At 51.1% G+C, this 20,377-nt stretch overlaps 1 protein-coding gene across 5 annotated transcripts in view; it reads left to right on the top strand.

Annotated features, from left to right (window-relative positions):
* Positions 1–20,377, top strand: part of LOC113488515 (protein CEPU-1) — a 311,358-nt gene that overhangs the window by 146,534 nt on the left and 144,447 nt on the right. The window contains exon 1 of one of the 5 annotated variants that reach the window (XM_026863735.1): positions 19,576–19,590. The exons of 3 other annotated variants lie outside the window; for them this stretch is intronic. Coding sequence is in view for 1 of the 2 variants with exons in the window: in XM_026863732.1 (XP_026719533.1) it covers positions 20,145–20,181 (37 nt within the window). In the remaining variant the exon portion in view is untranslated. Of the gene's footprint in view, positions 1–19,575; positions 19,591–19,716; positions 20,182–20,377 lie in introns of those variants that run through there. One more of the 5 variants, XM_026863732.1, reaches the window with a different exon arrangement.

The following is a 20,377-nucleotide window of genomic DNA, read 5'->3' on the forward strand; positions in this document are numbered from 1 at the left end:
GGGTGTAAATGTGTAGTGCATGTAGGGGAGGCAGCGTGGGGACCCTGTCATCATGTTTGCACAGGCAGGACCATCTGTAGGGGTGTCCTTAAGGACACTGGGGCGTTTCATGGCATGGCAGGGAGCCTGGTGAGAGGCTCCTTCCAGGCAACTCTGTGCACCCAACTCTGGGCTCCCACAGACGTGACATCCAGAAGCAACAGTGAAATATCAGCAGCATCATGGCTGGGCTTAAATCTTTACCGAGTCTCCATTTTTCTTTCTTTAAACGCTTACAGAATAAATGGAATTTATAATCAGAAACCATAAAATCTCTGATTTATGGTTCATCTTGATGACAATATTTAATAACTCGTGTATATTTTATTACATCTTTTTAATGCCCTGTTGTGGAATTTTACTTAGGCATTTTGCCCTCTATATCAACCTGTCGCAGCACAGATGGGCTGACTTTTTTGCTTTGGGCTGACGGCGGAGCCAAGCGTGCTCCAGGCTGGGCTCTGCCTAGGGCTGCCATCAGGCTGTCCAAGCGGGCTCTGAAAGCGGGGCTGGATGTCCAGCCACGGTCCAGCTTCTTCCAAGAGCTGCTCCCCAGATTGCAGATCCAATTCTTTCCCCTGCCCAGGCAGCTCCTTTCCAACATCCCCAGCCAAGTTTCAGTGCAGGTGGGGATCAAAATTCAGCTGTAGGGCCTCTCTTCCCTCCTCAAGGACTTTTTGCTTGGAAACGCGTATCTATTTAGGTTATTGCTCGAGTGCATTCTCCTCTGGAGAGCACTCCCCGCCTTTCTGGGACCATTAGTGCAAATTAGCTGATGCATCCTATCAGCCCCCAGCCTGCTGCACCCAGGGTACCAATCCTCTTCTCAGCGCTTGCACGGGGAGGGGAAGCTCGTAAGCACCGTAGCTGCATTCTGGCTTTGTCAAAAAGCAGCAGCTCCCTCCCTCCCAGCTGGCTTTTATAACTGGCTGCTTCCCAGCCCTGCGCCGCTGGATTACGGAGAAAGGAGAGGGGGCTGGAGGGGATGGGCAGCAGCCTCGGGGTGGATGTGTCGAGAGTTTGGATGCGGGAGTGGGTCGTGTGCTGCTTTTTTGGGCAGTTGCAGCTTACTTTGCACACACAGCCTGTGCCAGCGTGGGGACAGGTCACATTTTTATCAGTCTGCAGTGGGTTAACTCCAGAGGTGGGATGAGAGGCTCGGGGCCACACTGCCCTGGTCAAGTCTGGTATGTGAGCCAGGAACATGCGGTAACATCTGTATTTCTCCTGCTGAGCGTGGTCCAGTGGTTTGATTTTCTTGCTCCTCAAGAAAGATGGTGCCACAGCCTCAGCATTGAAACCTGCTTCTGGAGCAAGCCAGGATGGGCTCGGAGGACTAGCTGCGAGCACACCCGACCTGGACCTGGCAGGCACCCCTAGGAACTTGTTCGGCGTGTCTGTACAACGCCGGCTCTGCTGACAGTCGCTGCCCATCCATCCAGCGCTCCCCCCCTGCTCCCCTCGCCTGGCTGCTCTTGGCAGGAGCCGGGCCAGCAGAGCAGCCAGGTGGAGAGGAGGAAACGGGGCGAGACGGCTCGCTGGCGTGCCCGGCTGCGTACAGGCAGGGCTGACTGCCTCGCTTGCCCACATGCAGCCCCTGCGTGCTGCAGGGGTGGCCAGCAAAGCCTCCCCCGGGACTCTTGGTAGCCATCTGTGCTGCTGGGCAGTGGCTGAGGGGCCCGGACTGGCTGGAAGGGTTTATGGGGTTCGGGGGACCTGGGTATAGCAGGAGAGGTGGCAGTTGTGAGCGTGGAGAGCAGCCAGACAGGGAGGAGAAAACAACATGGGATCAAACTCATCATTTTTCGGTGCAGCAGAGTTGGGTGCTTCATGCTGGGGCTGTGGGCAAGGACTGGGGCTCTCCCTTGAACGCTCCTTTCTGGAGCCAGCAATCTTAAGACAAGCTAACCCCAGGTGAAGGCGATTTCTTCCCAATTCCCCAAAAACTTAATGAGCTGAGCGAGAAGCTGCCTATTAACCAGGTGATGCTGGCTCCCCTTGTGTGACAGTGAAGGACTTGGTAGGGCTGTGCCCATCTATTTAGTGAAAGGGCACTTGCAGAGCAATGTCACCATGCCCCTGTGCTGTCCCTTGAGCAGGGAGCACTGCAACTACTGGGCTTGTGCACGGAGAAGGCAAAAACACCAACTACCTGATTTATGTGCACTTTTCTGCATCCATCAGTCTGCTGGGCAAGCAGGTGCTGATGGTTTCTTTTTAAACAGCTAGAAAATTTCAGACTCCTTCCCAATGTTTTGACAGTTTGGTGGTTTGGTGTTGGGGTTTTTTTGTGGGGTTTTTTTTGTGTGGGGCTCAAAGTGTTTTGCAGAGAACTTGCAGGGCTAGATGAAATGTTTGCACTGGGAAATCAGCCATCTTCAAAAGGGCTCCTGTTCCCTTGCAAAACATTTGCAGAGTTTTCATCTGCGTGTTTTGGCTCCTCTGATACGAGGCAGGAATCATCCTGGGAATTGTCTTCCCATTGGTTATTCTTCTGTCTCTTCTCCTGCCTTGCCTCTGCTAGGAAATATAAAAAAGGCAGAAATGAGAATAACTCCAACCAGCCACCACCAAGAAAACATCCTCTGTATTGCAGGTCTCACTGGGCTTGGTTGGTTCTGGTCTAAACAAGGTCATTGATCCCAAACAAAAACCAGCCTGATAGTAGTTGAATGGCAGAGATCTCAGATCATGGGGGTTTGGAGGAATTTCTGCCATCCCTGACTACAAAGCAAGTGCCCCATATTTCCCTTCCTGACTAGATGTGATTTAAAAAAAAAAATTAAAAAATTAAGACCACAACCAAAGAGGACCTTAAACCTCTGTTGCTGCCTGGGATGATACCCTCACAGATTTGAGCCGAAAAAAAAAAACCTGTGGCAGGATAAAACTCCTTTCCTGGTAGTTAATAGAGAAGCCAGGGAGGTGCCTTCCCCTGGCATGCGCGTCGCAAGGCTGGGCTGCCCGGCTCTGATGCTAAATTATAGTCTAGCTCAGGAGAAGCCTCCTGAGGAGGTGGGAAGTGATCATAGCCTATAAATACCTTCCAGGCGACGCTGGAAATGAAGAAAGGGATTTATTCATGGTCTCCAAAGGTGGTAGGACAAGGAGCGGTGGCCTGGAGCTAGGGAAGGGAAAAGTTTTTCTGCCTGCCCATTAAGAAAGTGCCCCCGCAGTGGAGCAAGCGGGCAGTGGGGGGAGAGTCCCCGGGGAGGGAGCGCAGGCGCCGGCGGGGCCGGTCCTTAATGGGGATGATGAAGGGAAGGATCTTTAGACAATGCAAGAGGTCAACCTGTTGACCCAAGCCGGCTCTCTCCTGGCCCTATGGTCTATACGGTGCCATGATAAATTCCACTTACCCTACTTTACTGCGGGCACTTTATAGCTTGACTTAATGGCTAGGAAATCTCTTCACTTGACTGCTCCCCTTAAGAAGGCTGTCTGTGATCCTTGGGTTTAAGCAACAATTCACTGTCTGCAAAGGGATGATGCCTTTTTATTTGCTTCTCTCTTTGGAGCCTGGACTTGAGGTCCTGGCTCCTCTTTGCCACTGATCTTTCCCTTTCTGACCTCGCTGCAGCCCCGCCGCCTTCAGGAGCATGTCTTTGGAGTTTGCATCCCCTGAGGGCTGATTTGGCAACGCTGCTATTAAAGCCGAGATCAGTGGGTGGCATGGGGGTCCCTGGTGGTGCCGTGACCCCTTTTGATACCAGCCTGGAGAGCAGGAATCAGATGCCAAAGGTGCGGAGAATGTTGTTGGCAGCAGATGCGCCGAGTGCTACCAGCCTCCCTGTTTTTATTGCAGGTCTCGTAGGTCTCATCAGGGTTGATGTTTTTCTTAATGTTACTGGCATCATGCGATTGCGCAGGAATCCGGGCTTTTGTTTAGCAGCAGATTTGAGATGCTAAGGTTGCAGAAAAAAAGCACAGACAGACGACCGGAACCTGTAGACTAATAAAACCAGCCCATCTTAATTATGATCGTTTGTATTTTACATGTCAAAGGTTTGGGGGGGGTTTAACTCGGAGCGGAGGGAGGATTTTGAAGGGGTGTGGTGCTGTGCTGCTTTGGGTTGTGGTGATGGAGGGATGACCCTGTGGTGCAGGGCTGGGGAGGTGCGAAGCGTGGGGAGTTCTGACTCATCCCTGGAGGGGAGCAAGCCACGATGGGTGCTTTTATTTAAGAAAATCGGCAATAGGCAAGAGAGAGACGGCGTTTGAAGCCGTGCCGAGGCCGGATGGCTGCGTCCTGGCGCTGGCAGGCTGGGACCAGCAGCGTGTCCAGGAGTGATGCCCCAGGGTGGGGATGAGTAGGCTCTGGCAGCATCCTTCCAGCTTGCCTCGAGGCTGCGCTCCCCGAGGAGCCTCCACCTTTCCTTGGACTGAGTAGTGCATAAACGCCAAATGAATGTGTGTCCCTTTTCAGAGGCTGTTACAGTAAATTGTTAGCAGGCGACGGCACAGCAGAGGAACTGTCGCCATCGGCGGCTTTTTGTTAATCTGATCTGAAGGGACCCCTTGTGAATGCATCTGGAGCACTCCCCGCTCTCCCTGCGAATGCAAATTGCAGCGTGCAAGCTCCTGGTGCTTTTGTGAGGTTGGAGGTAGCCGAGGGACGCCGATGCACGAGAGGTTTTTGTGTTTCCACCCCGGTGGTGTGCTCCCTGCTTTTTTCTTTGCCCCCATTTGCCCATTCCCAAATGCTCATCAGGGCACAGCCACTAAGGATGGAGAAAGCCACCTCTGAAACTAGCTGAGACTCTTCCACTGAAGCACATTTCCCCCTAGAAAGTGCTTTTATTGCAAAAAGCCACGCGGGTTTCCTGGGACAATTTCTATTTTTTTCCAGAGAAATTGATTTTTCCATTGGGAAAATCTAAATCTAGATGGTGGCTGGTTGCCTGGAAGGAGCCCAGCAGGTTGGTTGGCTGGTGGCTAAGCCAAGAAGAGTTGTCCTTGCTGGCTGGGGAGACCCACTGGGAGACAAGGGGAACCCCCCCACCACCAGCCAAGCCCACCTGGAAGGCAACTTGTCATGGTCATGTTGTCATGGTCATAACAAACGGCTACAGGGAGTTTGTGCAACCTGTGTGACACTTCCAGGAGCTGGGAACTAGCTGAAATGTCCTCCTTGTGTTAGCTCAAGTGGTATTTCCAAGGGGAAAGAAAAAATTCTTGCCGTGGAAATTTTACTTTTTGGGAATTTCTGCTGAGATGGGGAAGTTAGGGGGATTTTTTTTTTTCATTAAATATATATATATATATATTTGAGTTTCAGTGGATTTCCATTTTCTAGTCAGTTCTCTGTGAGATACCATTTCTGCAGGCAGAGTATGACTTTTTTCCCCTCAGGAAATTTTCTAATATCAATTTAATTTTGACTCTCACAACTGCATCTATTCCGCGGGGAACCTACTCTACGGCCTTGCCAAGAAAGTGTTTCCTCTTAGCTGCGAGTTCATTTTCCAGTTTAAAAACATCATTCAGTCATTCCTAATGAAAGATATAATCAACTTTCAGGCTTCATGGCTTAGCTGAGCCCCTAATAGAGATGGGGAAAGCCATTCCTGTAATAGTTCAGGCCTTATTTCCCCTGGCAGGCGTGCTTACGCCTCGCAAAGGGTGGGTTTCACCGTGTGAAACTGCACCCAGAGGGACTAGAGCAGGTCCAGGTGGTTGCAAACCCAGGAGTTGCTCCCTGGGGATGTGGTCACACATCCCGCAGGGATTTGCTCTCCTCTGTAATTGTGGTGATGTTGTGCTCCACAAATTCTGCACGGCTTCTGCAGAAGCAGATAATAAAAGATTTGGCAAAAAAAAAAAAAAAAAAAGAGGGAAAATAAAACCCAAAAAACCCAGCAAAAGCACAGTTTGTGTCCCATCTGATTGTGTTTTCATGCCCACACGTCTGCTCTGCATAAATGTTTTTGGAGCGCCGGGGGGAATAGTCTCTTGTTGCAGTGACGTGCTGTGCAACAGAAAGGGTTTGGGTTATTTGGAGACCTTGCTGAATTACACCATGGATACGGTACCGCACGTCCCCTCCTGTGCCCGCGTCTTCCCATCCGCCGCCTCATGAGCGAGTGGAAATACGAATGCAAATAGCACCGGGCAAATAAGATCAGGTGGAGATATGGAGCAGCAGGAGACCTGTAAGTCACTTCAGGTCTGTCTGCCCGGCTGGGATTGGGCTGCACTGAGTAACCTGAGTTAGTTTTAAATAAGCTCATGCAGCACTGGAGGTCCAAATGGGACCTGACTGGAGCTGGGTGGAAGTTAATCAGCTGAATATTTACCCAGCCCTGGGGCTGGGTTGGGTGTAGGCAAGTCCTGGAAATGTGCAGGTTGAGCTCAATGGGCAAAAATCCCGTTGATTTGGGCTGGTGGAGGGCTGCTCCTCCCGAGCGGGGTGCCCAAGCCTCTTTGGGGTGACTCTGGGTGCTAGGAGATAGCTTGTCCCTCCATTTCTGCGTTGGGGGAGACCAGCGTGGTGCTGCCAGAAAGAAAAATGCCCTGAGGACCACAGTATGCTCAGATGTGACGTGGGCAGGGGAAGGGGCTGTGGGGGTCGACTCATCATTTGGATTCTTTCTCTCTGCAGTGGGTCTTTAGGTTTCCAACCCCGAAGTAGCCTGTAAAGAATCTGAATTTTGGAAATTGAGAAATAAACGAAAGCTCAAAATCCTTCTCCCCTCCCTCAAAAAACAGATGAGCCAACAGAAATTTTTAATTTAAATACTTGGGTACAAATTACCTGACAATCCAAACAGAGAGGCATTTTGAACCAGCACTCAAGCTTTTCGTTCAGAAAATATTGAAGCATCTCGACCTGACAGTTTCAGAACTCGCCCATAAAGCTTCTGAAGTGAAAAATTAATCCGAAGTAACCTCTTTTTCTGCTTTTCAAAAGCAGATTGGCTTTTGATGAATGCTTATACCTCCTCGATAGATCCCAGTCAACCAAGCCCAGCTCTTCCCCCTTGCCTGGTGCAAATCCCCAGAGGGTCGGCGTGCCTGGGAGGGCTGGTCTGGGCATCAGCATTATCCCTGGATGTCTGGAGCATTTCCAGTCCTGCCTCATCTCCTTTTGCTGCCCCTGTCAATCCGTGTCTGTCTGTCCTTGCAGCAGTCAGGTGTCTTTTGCTGCTGCCTTTTATCCCTCTGATTCTACTTTATGGGATTAGGGACGAAATGGAGGGTTGTAGCATATAATAGTGGGGCTGTAATTACCTTATGAATACAGTGTAATTACACCATGGTAAGGCTTTTGAATCACTTCATCACCACCCACTAGTCCCTATAACTGGAATTTCTCCACATTTCAGCTGTAAGGTTACCTGCATCTCCACAATTGTGGCTTTGGCTTCCTGGTCACCGTGGCTGTGTGTTTTTAGCATTCAGTGGCACCACTGATTTTGCACTTACGCTCTAATTAATTTGCAGGCGTGGAGCTAGCCTTGGAGTTGTACGAACGTAGTGGAAATTACATGTGTGGAAAGTGTAGCTACCGTGTAATCATGCCGCGATTGCTGGGTAATTGCACCCCTCGTGCTGTTAGCGTATAACCACGGCACAGTTTTGGTGGGACCTCCCCCAGGCCTATTGGCACTGGTTTGGTTGGGCAGAGGGAGCTGAGCTGCAGCAGATTCCTCCAGCCAGACACAAACATCCTTCGATTAAAGGCTGTGAAACAGCAGCTTGCCCGATCCATCCTGCTTGCGGCTTCGAGCCCATCAGCCCAGCCTGGAAGTGACTTAGTGGCACCACTCAGCAAACTTCTGGTCGGGCTTGATGAGCGACCTGAAGCTAATTGCTGACCCCCTCGTGCATCTCCACCCCCCACCACTCCATTAAAACAAACGTGGCCATTTCCCTGCCTTTTGGAGCTAGTTGAGATACACAGACGACAAGCGCTGTAACATAATGGGGTTTTATTATTATTAAGCTCCCAGCGACTCTTTCCCTGTCAGTGTAATAGGGCTAATGAAATGTCCCCACTGCTCATGGGAGTTGGGAGGACAATTTGGTCCAGTTCTCTGTAGCATTTGGAAGAGGCGAAACGCTGGTTGTTGTTATTTATTACGGATCTGGTTTACTTAACGCTGTGTTTATTGAATCTGTCTCCCACTCGCAAATGCTGAATACGGTTCCCAGCGCCACTCCCGGTGCCAGGGATCCTTCCTGCCGCTGCTGAGCTGCCTGCGAGTTGCCAGCTGGACTTGTTGTGGACTCCAGCTCAGGACAATGGGCCAGGTTCCTCCCTGGTGTAACATCTTTGACTTTAATTAATCTACGCCAGGGAGAAATTTGGCCCGCTTTGTTTGCTTGCAGTGCCCTGATGCCAGTCAAAAGGCAGGGCGGGTGCCAGCAAAGGGCTGTGACAGCCCAATTTCAGCGTGGGACAGTGGGACAGGAGTCCCTCAATCTTTGTTTGGTGTGGGGCATCAGTGTCTGCTGATGAGGAGAGAAGGGGGGATCAAAACGGTGTGTAGGGCTTTACATCCTGTGGTATTCTCAGTTTCATCTCCTTGTCCTCTTCCCTCGCTGCCTGGAGGTATACAGGGGAAAAAAAAAAAAAAAAAAAAAAAAAAAAAAAAAAAAAAAAAAAAAAAAAAAAAAAAAAAAGCAAGCAAGAGATGGGGAAAAAATGGGCAGCAGATCCTTAAATATCATGAGGGCTGTCTCAAAGCTGAAGAGCTGCTGCTCTCAGGCCCTCTGGATCAGACCCAATTTGCTCATTACGTGCTTGTAATGGGTATCAGAGACATGCTTAGAAGCAAAGCCTTGTTTCCTGGTGACAAAGTTTACCTGGTGACTGCACTGGGCTCACCACCACATTCCCATGGAGGGCAATTTCAGGAGACCTCCCTCTCTCTTCGTAACTCATCCCTTGTAGCATCCTGAGCATAGCAGCATCCCCACGGCCACCACCCGCCGGACCCCTCCATCCCCCGCACCGGCGAGGGCCGGGCTGCGCTTCCCCATCGCCTCCCAAACGCTGCCCGGAGGTGGCCGCTTCCCAGGGAGATAATTCAGTTGTCTGGTTCAAAGCAGAGTTAAGGTTTCTGTGCTGGCAGATCTGGGGCAGAGCTTTAAGAGCATCTGTATTTCCCCCCGCGCCGTCTGAAGTGAGGCACATCCAAGGCTTGCAGCCCTTGGCTTTCATCCGCCTCACCGCAGGCATTTGTGAACCTCTCTCCTCTGAATCAGCTCTCCCATTTTAATATTTCCTGGGGTGTTTTAGAGAGTGGCTCTCTCTGTCTAAAAGGGGCATTTAAAAAACAAAATATATATATATATATATATAATCAAGCCTAAACCCAGCAAAGTTGTGGCTTTAAGTGCATCCCCCCTGCCGCGGGGTGCTGTGCTGGGATGAGGTGGGTGCTGTTGGGTGCAGAAGGATGTATTTGAGGCTCTGACAGAAGGAGGTTTGCCATCTCCCACCATTTCTCTAGGGCTCAAAGAGCTGCCTCCTTGCTTCCCTGCTGGCACTGGGGTCTCATCCCCGGAGGCTGTGAGGTCCTTTTGTACCCATGTCTGCACATCTCGGGTTATCTGAGGACACGGGGTGCAGAGAGCAGAAGGCTTGATGACAGCAGGGACATGCTTGGAAAAGCTGTGGTGCAAACAGTTGGAAACTGATAACTTGCAGTGATGCCTTTGCCAGGAGGGGGAAAAAAAAATAAAATAAAGACCCTGTAAATTCACTTTGTTTTCATATTCAAATACTCCTTTCCGTGTGGTGTGTGTGCTAATGTGTACGCTGGTGTTATGGCATTATCGGAACAAAATATTCAGATGATTCCTAACAGAATTTGTGTTTCGCAAGCTACTTGGAAATGTTGGCTTGGAAACAGAAGTGTAGCGTTAGGAGCCTGTTTCTCCCAGAGGATAATAACTGGCCCCAAGCTGCTCTGCAGAGCTGGGTTTTGGGAGTGGGGAATCCGGGTGGCTTCTCCCAGCAGGCAAGGGACAGAGCTCCAGAAATCCCTGCTAGAAGGGGGCACAGTGCAAATCCCCCTCCCCAGCCCAGAAGGAGCTTCCTAAATAAAGATCAGGAGGAGCCCTCAGTCCCTCCTGCCCTTGGTCCTTCTTCCAGATGTGCTGACTGGCTGTGGAAAAGATGCAGCGGGATGTGCAAGGCTGTTCTGAAATGGCAATTCTGCTTCTGCTCTGGCAATGGCATTGCTGAACCCCTGTCAGCATCCCGGCACAGACTGCTCCGCGCCTGGATTCCTCGGCTGAGACTGGGTCGAGGCTCTTCGGCCTCCATTCCCACTGAAATGAGCAGCAAATCAATGCAGGCCTAATAAAAGATGATTGGAAATTGCTAATAGGAACACGGGAGGGCAGCCCTGTCTCCCGAAGTCAAGATGAGTATGGATTTTCTCATGCCAGGGACTGTAAACACTTCTGAATTTCCTGGGGAGCCCTGGATGCTCACCTTCTCCCTTTGTCCTCATTGTTCTCCTGCAGCCTTCAAAAAGGAGCTGGGTAAAGGCAATTAGCTAAATTAATTAGCTGGTGGTGGCAGGGAGGGCTCAGCATGCCTGCTGGAGTGAGCTGGGGCAGGGTGTGTGGCGGGGGCAAGAAGCCTCTCAGCAAAAGCGTGCGAGATCATCTCACAGTCCCCATCCCACGGTACATGTGGAGGGGCAGGGAGGGGGTAAATTAGGTCAGGGAGTGGGGACACAGACTGGAAAGGCTCTTGGTGCTGGGCTTCAATTCCGGCTCCCGATAGCCGCTCGTGCCAGGCTTTTCTATAGAGTCCCATCTCCCCTGCTCCTCTCCTTTGGGCAGCGTTGTGCCACCGTCCCAGCACCCCGCAGCCTCCCGCTCACCAGTAGATCACCGCCGCTAAACCCGCTCCTCTGCTCTGTATTTGGCAGCCAACCCCCTCCTGCCCTTCATGTTGGTGGTGCCAGGGAATGATGTATGAAATCTGGGTCGGTTTGATTCATACGAGTTGTGTTCACCTTGCAGAACAGGCTGTCACAAAAAATAATAAACCTCCTTGTTTTAATGCCCGGAGAGGCTATTGGATGGGCGGCAGGACGGGTTTAGATCCTCTTCCAAAGAAAGAGGCGCTTCTGAGAAAGACGGATTGCAAGCCACGGGATGGCTGCGCAAACGGTAAATAATAATTAGAGCCACGTCTGGAGGCTGCGGTGGGGAGCAGGGTCCCGTCGCGCTCCATGTGGCACTGATGCTCTCAAAGGGACAGTTCCTGACCCATGGTCTGTAAGATCTAAATGGATGTTGCAAAGAGCACGGGGTTGCCAGCGAGCGGTGAAGCGACCTGTCCCTCATCGGCCAGGAGGAAAGGTGGCATCGTCCTGGATGCTGTGGCTTGCTAGCTAGTTCCTGAAAGGATGCTGTCCAGGAGGGCTGCAGTTTATCATCGCTTACGTTCAAGGGAGCTTCACCAGGTGAGACAGAACACAGCTGAGCAGCTGCTCAGCCCTTAGTGTCTGTAGTCACAGAATCCCAGAATCATCCAGGTTGGAAAAGCCCTTGAAGCTCCTCCAGTCCAACCATGACCCTCCCCCTGACCGTTCCCAACTCCCCCAGATCCCTCAGCGCTGGCTCAGCCCGACTTCAACCCCTCCAGGGATCCCGGGGACTCCCCCCTGCCCTGGGCAGCCCATTCCAACGCCCAACAGCCCCTTCTGCACAGAAATCCTTCCTCAGAGCCAGCCTGACCCTGCCCTGGGCAGCTTGAGGCCATTCCCTCGGGGCCTGGCGCTGGCTCCTTGGCTCCAGAGACTCATCCCCCTCTGCCCCCTCCTGGCAGGGAGTTGCAGAGGGCCAGGAGGTCTCCCCTCAGCCTCCTCCAGACTGAACCCCCCCAGTTCCCTCAGCTGCTCCTCATCAGACCTGTGCTCCAGGTAGTCCATCGTGTGGACTTGGAATTTTTGCCATGCCACAGCATAGCCCTCCCTTGGGCCCCACCGGCTTTCAGGAGGCATTTCCCATGGAGTAAACACACCAGCACAGAGCCAGCTGGTGATTAGTTTCTCGCTGTAGCCTCATCTCTCTCCTTTCTGGGGAGCAGCTCAGGTCATGACACCCATCTTTGCTTGTCATCACACTTGCCTGGTGCCCACAGCCTGACCTCAGCTTGGCCTTCTGGTCCTTCTCCCTCGAGATGCTGTGCTGTCTCCTGTTTCGGGGTGCAGTGCCCGCAGCCCCATCCTCCTCCCCGCCCTGCAGCGGTCCACGCATGCGCATGGCACCAAAGCAAAAGGTATTAATGGGGGGAAAAGTTAACCACGTTTATTGAACTGCGAAGAAGGTTGTTTTTATATCCCTTTATTGCAATATAAAGACAGCTTTTATAACCTTTTAAAGGGGCATAAAAGCAGCTTGGAGACTAGAAAACTCGCTTCAGTTGAAGGCAGGCAAAAAGAGGGACGAAAGGGAGGAGAGCAAACATCTGCTGTGTCCCGAGGTCAGAAGTAACTGGGGGGTGGGTGGCGGAGGGGGCCGCTGGGTCCCCAGTTCTGAACCGGTTGCAGTGTCGCCTGTCTGGGGAGGTTTGGAGCCCTCACTGCTATTAGCAGCCCTGGCTCTGGGCTTTGACACATGTTCCTCCTCTTGGCGACTGCAAAGCCAGTTCCTCAGCCCGCTCTTGGGAGGGGTAGGTGTCATACTTAATGAGCTAACCTCTTTTATTTCATTTTCTCCCCGGTCCTTTGTGAATAAATACTGCTTTGGCTTTGTTCCTTCTGGAACGAGGGAGGAAGGGAGTCTGTAAAGGTCTTGCTTTGAGGCTCGAGGGAAAGTTTGCTCTGCAGACTGCTCCACCCTCTCCCACCATGCCCGACCTCTCTGGGGAGGACTGTGGGACTCCGAGGTGGGCCAGCTTGCAAACTTGGTGGCCCAGGCAGTGTTGGTTAGCTGGGGATGCGTTTGCATCTGAGGCTGGCACACTCATATCCTCTTGTCCCTGCAGCTGCCTGCAACATTTTGGGGCAAGTTGCAGGGATGTGCTGTGATCCCCCTCCTCCACGACACGGGACTTGCTGCCGCCTTGCTCATCCCAACCAGCAAGTCCATCGGGATGCGGTCAAAAGCAACATCTTCAAAGCCAGGGGGAAGCTCCTTCCACCTTTTCCAGGGCTCCTGGACAGTGGGCTGAAAGAGTTTGGTGTTGCAGGTGGTTACAGCCCGTGCTGGCACGCTCTTCCCAAGACGGAGACGGGTTTTCTCTGGCCGGTGGGGGAGATGTGTCTTTTTCTTTTCCTTGTTCACGCAGCGGTCGGTCTGACGCGACATTAAAAGAAGAGGGTGACCTTTACACCAAGTCTCCAGCTCAGGGGAGGGGAGAGCTGAGCCCCCATCTGCAGCAAGGCACATTTTGAATATGGATAGGTCGTTAGGCTTGGTTATCCCCATGCCATCTCCCAAATAATAAGCTTCCAGAGATAATGCTGTAGGGCCGTAAAGAGGACGAGAACAGGAGCAGCTGCTTCTAATTTCACTTCATGGGGAGGGAGGCAATGCTGAGAGCACCCCGCATTCTCTGCACATATTTTTCATCATTACAGGCAGAAATGCCAGAGTGGTGACAGATATTAATGCAGTTCACGCCGGGAGAAAATCTTCTTTCCATCAGACTCAATGTGCAGCAAGAGGGCAGTGCTATTTGCAACCCTAGGGAGGATATGTTTGAAAGGTGATGTGTTTTTTACCCAGGAAGTTTTATTCCAAGACAAAGTTCAGTTTGGAGAAAGGGCACCTGGAACTGTCCTGCTGGGGGCTGCGGCATCGCTCCGTGCTCATGCCACAGACCTGGGTGAAGGTGCGTTTGCAGCCGTGCTGGGATTTAATTTGGATTTTGGTGTAACTCAGGTTACCCTCTGTTGGCTCTGAAGTGGCTGCATGTCACCATGGGGGCGTCATTGCCCCATATGACTGTTTTTGTGACCCGAGGGCCCAGCCTGCCCGCGGTCCCCAATCCCACAGCAATGCTGAGAGGTTTGCAGACTTCCTCTGCAGAGGGCTGCACTTCCTTGCGCCCCTCAGCCTCCTTTTATTTGCTTATCCCACTAAATATTCATCAGTAACATTTAAGACAAAGGAAAGAGATAATTACAAGGGGAGAGTTTTTTTGCAGTATTAAAGGTTAACAGAATTCTTGGCATTTGTGCCTTGTCGATCTCCATATAATTATGCTCATTTCCCAGAATTCAGAGGCGACTGTGTCTGTTAACACTCAAAGATGGTACCCCGGGAATTAAATTTATGAGATAGTTTCTCAAAATCTTCAGATTCAAACCAAGCATCTTGCTTAATGGCATGACTATTATTAATATTATTCTTGGATGCATAGCACCGCGAGGGTCAGAGGACCAGTGGCACAACTAAAATTGATACAGGCAGACAGCAGCGTGCCCGGCTTTCGTTCCCGAGGAGCTCTCGAGCAGTCTGGCAGCCTCGGTGCCTCGTGAAAGGAGGCTGAAGGTTGGCAAAAGATGGGCCCTGCAAAGGTGCAGGCGTTCAGGTTTGAGGTGCAGTAGAAGAAGCTCTTTTTTCGGCAGTGGCCAGTTGGGAGTCGGAAAGGAAAGCTTGCATCTCCCCACCCTGTTTTTGAAGGTGACTGATCCAGGTCCAAAGGCAGCTGCAGGCAAAAGGCAAATCAGTGTCTCCAGGAGAGTCTGATTTTCAAAGATGCCGAACACCTGGCAGTGGGTTGGGGTTTTGCTGAGAGCTGCTGAGTGTGCTCGGTGGTTTCAAAAGAGGGATTTCAGGGGCTCTGCTCCTTAATATCTGCTTTTTTTTTTTTTTTTTTTTTTTTTTTTTTTTTTTTTATTTTGAACGCCGTGGTCTAAATCAAGATATCTACTCGTCTCCTGGTGCCTGCTCTGCCTGGTTTGCATGGACCAAGCGGCTTTCTGGTAGGAAAGGGCTTGGCTGGGGAGAATGAGATGAGGAGTGGGGGTGAATGTGGTAATGGGCCAGCACCAGCCAGGGGCATTTGCCTTTTTGTTTTTCCTTGGAGCTTAGGATGTGTGTGTTGATATTCAGATGGACTGGGGAAGGCTTGACTTGGTGTATCTTGTTTGGAGCCACCCCAGGAGAAGGCGCAGCAACTCTTGGAGCTGCTTCTCTAAAGGGTTTTTCATTGCGGAGCTCACAAATGCCCCCAGACTGCGGGCAGAAGTTCAGGGGGGAGAAGCTCATGTTTTCACATTTAAGTTGGCCGTGCTGGAGCTCCCAAATGCCCACTGTGGGACCTGAGGCATGTCTGGCTTTGCTTTTCAGCCTATTCAGCTTTTTCGCTCTTCCCGTGTGCATTTACTCCTGCTAAAACGCAGAGTGGATTGAGTTGTAGAGCACTGGGTTAATGTCATACGCTTATAAAATGCTGTTAGATGGCTAATGGCATGGTTTTATCTGATGTCATCAGCTGTCTCTGGCACCTGATTTATGCCGATCAAATGCTGCTGTGGATGTGGAGCGAGTGTAAAGCGTGCCTTGCGGGGCCTTAATATAGCGACGTAACCTCCCAACAATACAACAAGAAACAGGTTTATATAAAACCGATATTGATTTGTACCAAGGATCAATCCCAGTTCATAACTTTCACTGTGCCAGCGTGGCTCAGTATCTCCTCGAGAGTTTTTTTTATCTCCCTGTACAGACATTTAATATTAAGGCTGCACATACGGAGGTGTCACTTCATAAATCCGTGTGTTGTGTTGGCTGGGTTGTTGTAAAAGGCTCAGACACTGAGAACCGTGGGAGAACGGAGTAATCCCAAAGGGAAAGCCAGGCCTTGGGGGTTGCTGCGTGTCCCTCCCCAAGCTCGTGTCCAAACTGCGGCACTGCTGGGCCCGTTTGTAACATCCATCAGAGCATCCTCAAGGATGCTGTTGTGTATCTGCGTGCGTTAGGGATGGCAGTGCTATACAGGGTAATTTGGCAGCTAGTCATGAAGCTTCCTCCTGCCCAGGCCACCTTCCTCTTCCTCCAGTAGTACCTCCTGGGTTACCTCTTGAGGTGTTACAGGGAGGTTAATCCTTTTCTGGCTTTGGCTTTGAAACACCAGCTTGGGGACAGGCTTTTGCAGCCTTTTGCAGGGCGGCTGGTCCTCCAGCCCCTTGGCTGCAGCGAACGCGAGGCAGCGCAGCTCAGCCGGACGTGCCCTGGAAGGAGTTAACTCGTGCTTGAAAATCCCAAGGCCCCGAGCACGATGTGAGAGCAAGCGACAAACCCAAGCCCAGCAGTTTTTTAAAGGGCAAACAAAATGTTCCTTTTTATGGCGAGGCGCCTGGTGCAAAGTGCAGGCAGAGCAGGGCGGCAGATCCCGGTGTGGCTTTAGGGGAAAGCTCCCAAAAGCACACTTCATTCGAATTTAATAGGATGGTTACTGTAAGTTTATATAAATGCCAGTTAAATATTAACGGCATCTTTAGCGGGGATTAATGGGGTCTCCTGTGTTGTTTTTAAACACCATGAAGAGAACACTGGTAGTCACTGCCTGCCTTCAGTGGAAGGGACTGCGGGCTGAGTGCCCATGAGGATGCTTCTTGCATTCAGAAAACTGGCCTAGAAACGGCCCCGAATGGGCAATTTCTCCAGCTCGGCACAGGAATGCCTTTGGGGCGAGAAGGGCTCAAAATGGCTCCAGCCAAGTAAGGCTCTCAATCATTGTTTCTTAATTGGGGCCACCATTAACGAGGGGGATAAATGAGTCAGCGTGGTGAGCGGAGCGGGGAGCCCACGTCCTTTGTGTCTGCGGTGAATGGTTGGAGACATTGAGGGCTCAGTAGTTATTCAGGAAAAGCTCCCCCGCACTCGTGTGTCATTCACCTGACTAATGCCAAGAAAATTAAGCACTTTTTTGCAACTCTGGGCTTATTGGAGAATAATGTGGTATGCGATAGCACGAATGGGGTTACGAAATCGTGTTTTCATTTTGAAGGAACAAGAATGGTTCGAGCATAAATTATGTTTCTGATCATATTTGGCAATTTCAGATTAAAAATAAATTTCCAATTTGGGGTTATAGATTGTCATCTATCAGCTTTGTGAAAAGGAAAAAAGGAATTAAAAGAAAAATCTGGCTGTACAAATTGCCTTGCTATGACCTACTTATTGAAAGTAATTTTTTTTTTTTTTTTCAAGAATGGATTCTTTTCGTGTGGGGAGCTGTAGTAGTGTACATATATAGGTTTTTCAGGCAGGTATATATGCACAGGTTGTATGGGAGGATCTATCAACCATCCCTGCAAGCAGCTACATGAAAAAGAGATGCTGGAATTGTGCTAGATTATTTCTGAGAAAGCTGAAAAAAAAAACCCAACCCCGCAGCAATCATGTTGTTTTATTTGATGGAGAAACCTTAACTGCAATTTCACATCTGGTTATCAGCCTTCAGGACCACTCAAATCTGCAGATTAGATGCTTAGGCTTGGTTTTGCTCAAAAAGCCTGCAATTGGGGCAGCGTTTGCTGGAAGGCTCCCAGGCCTTGCAGAAGGAGCCGGGGTCCCTTGCAGCAGCCTGGGGGAAGCGCTGGCCCTGGCCGTATGCCACAGTTCTTCCCGGGGGCATTTTGGGGGATAGATTTGCTCTCTGCTCTGCCTGCATGACCTCCCTCCCCAGCAATTGCTTCTCGGATTGTTCCGATAGAGATGCTCCTCTGCAAAGCAAACCCAGGGGTTCTTGCCCCTTCTAACCCCTTCCCTGACCGTGCTTTCAGCATCCTCCCTGACAGCTGCCATCTCCTCAGGGGAAACCCTTCCTCTGCCTCCTTCCTTGCTCCTCTTCCAAGCTCAGTCCAGAGCGATGCCCACGCTGCTTGTGCTACCCTGTTTGTGGTCGCTGCCAGGAGAGGGGGGCCTTTAGCCTTGCTGGAAAGGAGGAGGTTGAGGAGATAGATACGGAGATAAACATACACCTAGAGTGTGCCTGTGCTTTGCTCATTCTGTTTGTCTCCTGCCTGTTGCTTGCAGTGGAGAGAAATAAATTAAAAAAAAAAAAAAAAAAAAAAAAAAAAAAAAAAAAAAAAAAAAAAAAAAAAAAAAAAGACGACTTTTATCTAAGTGGGAAGAAGCTGAAAGCAAGGCTCTGCGTTTTGTGCTCGGATAGGTGCTGCTTTGCAAGTGGCTTAGCCCGCGCACGGCAGACTCTTCTTCTGCTGTGGTCAAAAACCAGCGAAGGAAAAAAAGACTCTCTCATCCCCAGAGGAGGCTACAAAGCTCTCTTTCTCTGGCTGCTGAACCTTCACAGCTGGACTCAGTTGCTGGCTCCTCTGCTGCTGGAGCAACTGAATTATTTAAAGGAACCTTGATTTGGTTTGCTCTTTGCTGTTTTCATGCGTTGTGTTTATTGTCTATAGATATTTTTACAGTCTGAAGCAATTACAGCTGTCAGAAAAGAGACAGGCTGTGACAGGCTGATTTATATGTACATTGTACATATGCAAGAGAGGGAGAGCTGGAGAAAGGGAGATAGACCAGGGATTCAGCTGGGCTTTAGGATGCAGCAGCCGGTGATTTAAATTCTTTGGGATTTTCAAGCAATGTTGATGATGTCCTAACAGTGGGCCAAATCCAGCCCTTACAAGGGCTGAAGCTGCTCGGCGGGTTGTATTCTGCCCCAACCTCGCACGCTTTCAGTGCAGGCAGGTGCTTTCTCTCGTGATTTAAGATGCTTCTGGCAATCTGGGCCTGAACGCTGTGTTAAAAGGTTAACTGGCTGTAGTTATTGGAATCCCATTGGTTTTGCTGACACAGGAGATGGTCTCTGCCCATCCAAAGGAGCGGCCTCATGACGAGAGCAAGCCCGTGCGTGATGAGAGTGGCGATGGCACGTGAGGGTGTCCCCCAGCAGCAAGTAGGTAGCACGGCCAGGCCCTCGTCCTCCCAGGGGTGCTTGGATGGCGCAGCAATCAGCAAAAGCAGTGGGTTTTTATTCTTCACAGACTCGTGCGCCCCAGTGCAACGCTGTAACCCCAGACAAGGAGTTTCACCCTACTGCTGATGGTCTTTTTTGCAGCGAGGTTTTGGGGTCCCCTCCTGGGTAATTTGTGGGCACAAAGGATGTGCTGAAGGCAGGTGCTTACCCCCTGCTGCCAGGCTGGCCAGGAGCAACAGAGTGAGCTGTGGAGATTAAACTCCTTCTGCCAAGAGCTAAGGAAAGCTGCTGTCCCCTCTGGGGGAACGTAGGACTTGAGGCAGCACGTCCCACCAGCGCTAAATTCAAGGAGTGGAGAGCCTTCAGAAGAGGAAAAAGTAGAGAGACTTGCAAAGCAATCCCCTTCTCATATGACCTATCAGCACACACAATAATAATAAAGCTTTATTTGATTGAGTGTTTCCTCTGCCTGGCACAGCTCATAATGTTTTAGAGATTAAATAGCACAGTTAGTGAATTAAGCAGTAGTTTACAGGGGATTCGGAGACTCCAGGGATTAGTAACAGGCTATGGATCCTTTCACATCTAGGTCACCAGTTTGAATCCAGCTCAGGTTGGCAGCGATTTCACACAAGAAAAAAAAAAAAAAAAAATGGTGCTGTGTAATAGCTGCCGAGCACACGGTGGGGAATGGAGGGAGGGAGGACTTTTGGATAAGGTCCCGTGTCGCAGAGAAGTCATTGGGGACAGCGGGTGGAGGAGGCCTGGTTTCCCCTTATGCTGGGCTGCTGCAGGTTTGGGGGGGGAGCTTCCAGGGGCGCAGCGCCCCGAAAGCTGTGGCTCAGCTGCTGGCTCTGCTGTTGCTCGGTGGCTCCAGGACTTTGTTGCTCTGAGGATGGCTCCCTGGCACCTTTTACCAGCATGAAACTGTGCCTGGAAATATTAATGTGTTTAGCCGCTAGCGGAGGGAAGGAGGAATTACTAGGCATAAGCAAATGCGATAGTTGTTAAATTATGAGCTGATAAAAAGTATGAGGGGACCGTGCTTGCAGCTGGGGAGGAATTTGCCACTTAAGTTCATGCGGAGGACCAGGAGGGCACACTCCTGCCTCTCCTCATGCCCACCTGCCTGACTTTGGTGAAGGGGGGGAAAACTGTCCCGTGCCTCAGTTTCCCCTCATGCGTGTAGTGACTTTGCCATCTGGGGAGAGGATGGCACAGAGGTAGAGGAGGGCAAATGTCAGAGGTAGTCCGGTGCTGGCTGCTGGGTGCAGGTAAGCACGCTGGGGAGGCGAGGGGAAGGTGATGGGGTGTGTGTGGGGGGGTGTCCTGACATCCCGTCAGAGATGGTCGGAGCCACCCAGGAGCATGGCACGGCAGGGGTTAAAGGCTGGCGTGTGAGGTGCTTGCCACCGCCCCGCTCCCCGCCTGCCCGGGTGCTGGGGGCTGGGTGCTGGGTGCTGGGGGGGG

Source organism: Athene cunicularia (genome assembly GCF_003259725.1).
Source record: "Athene cunicularia isolate RWA chromosome 24 unlocalized genomic scaffold, athCun1 chr24_part1, whole genome shotgun sequence".
Lineage (NCBI taxonomy): Eukaryota > Metazoa > Chordata > Aves > Strigiformes > Strigidae > Athene > Athene cunicularia.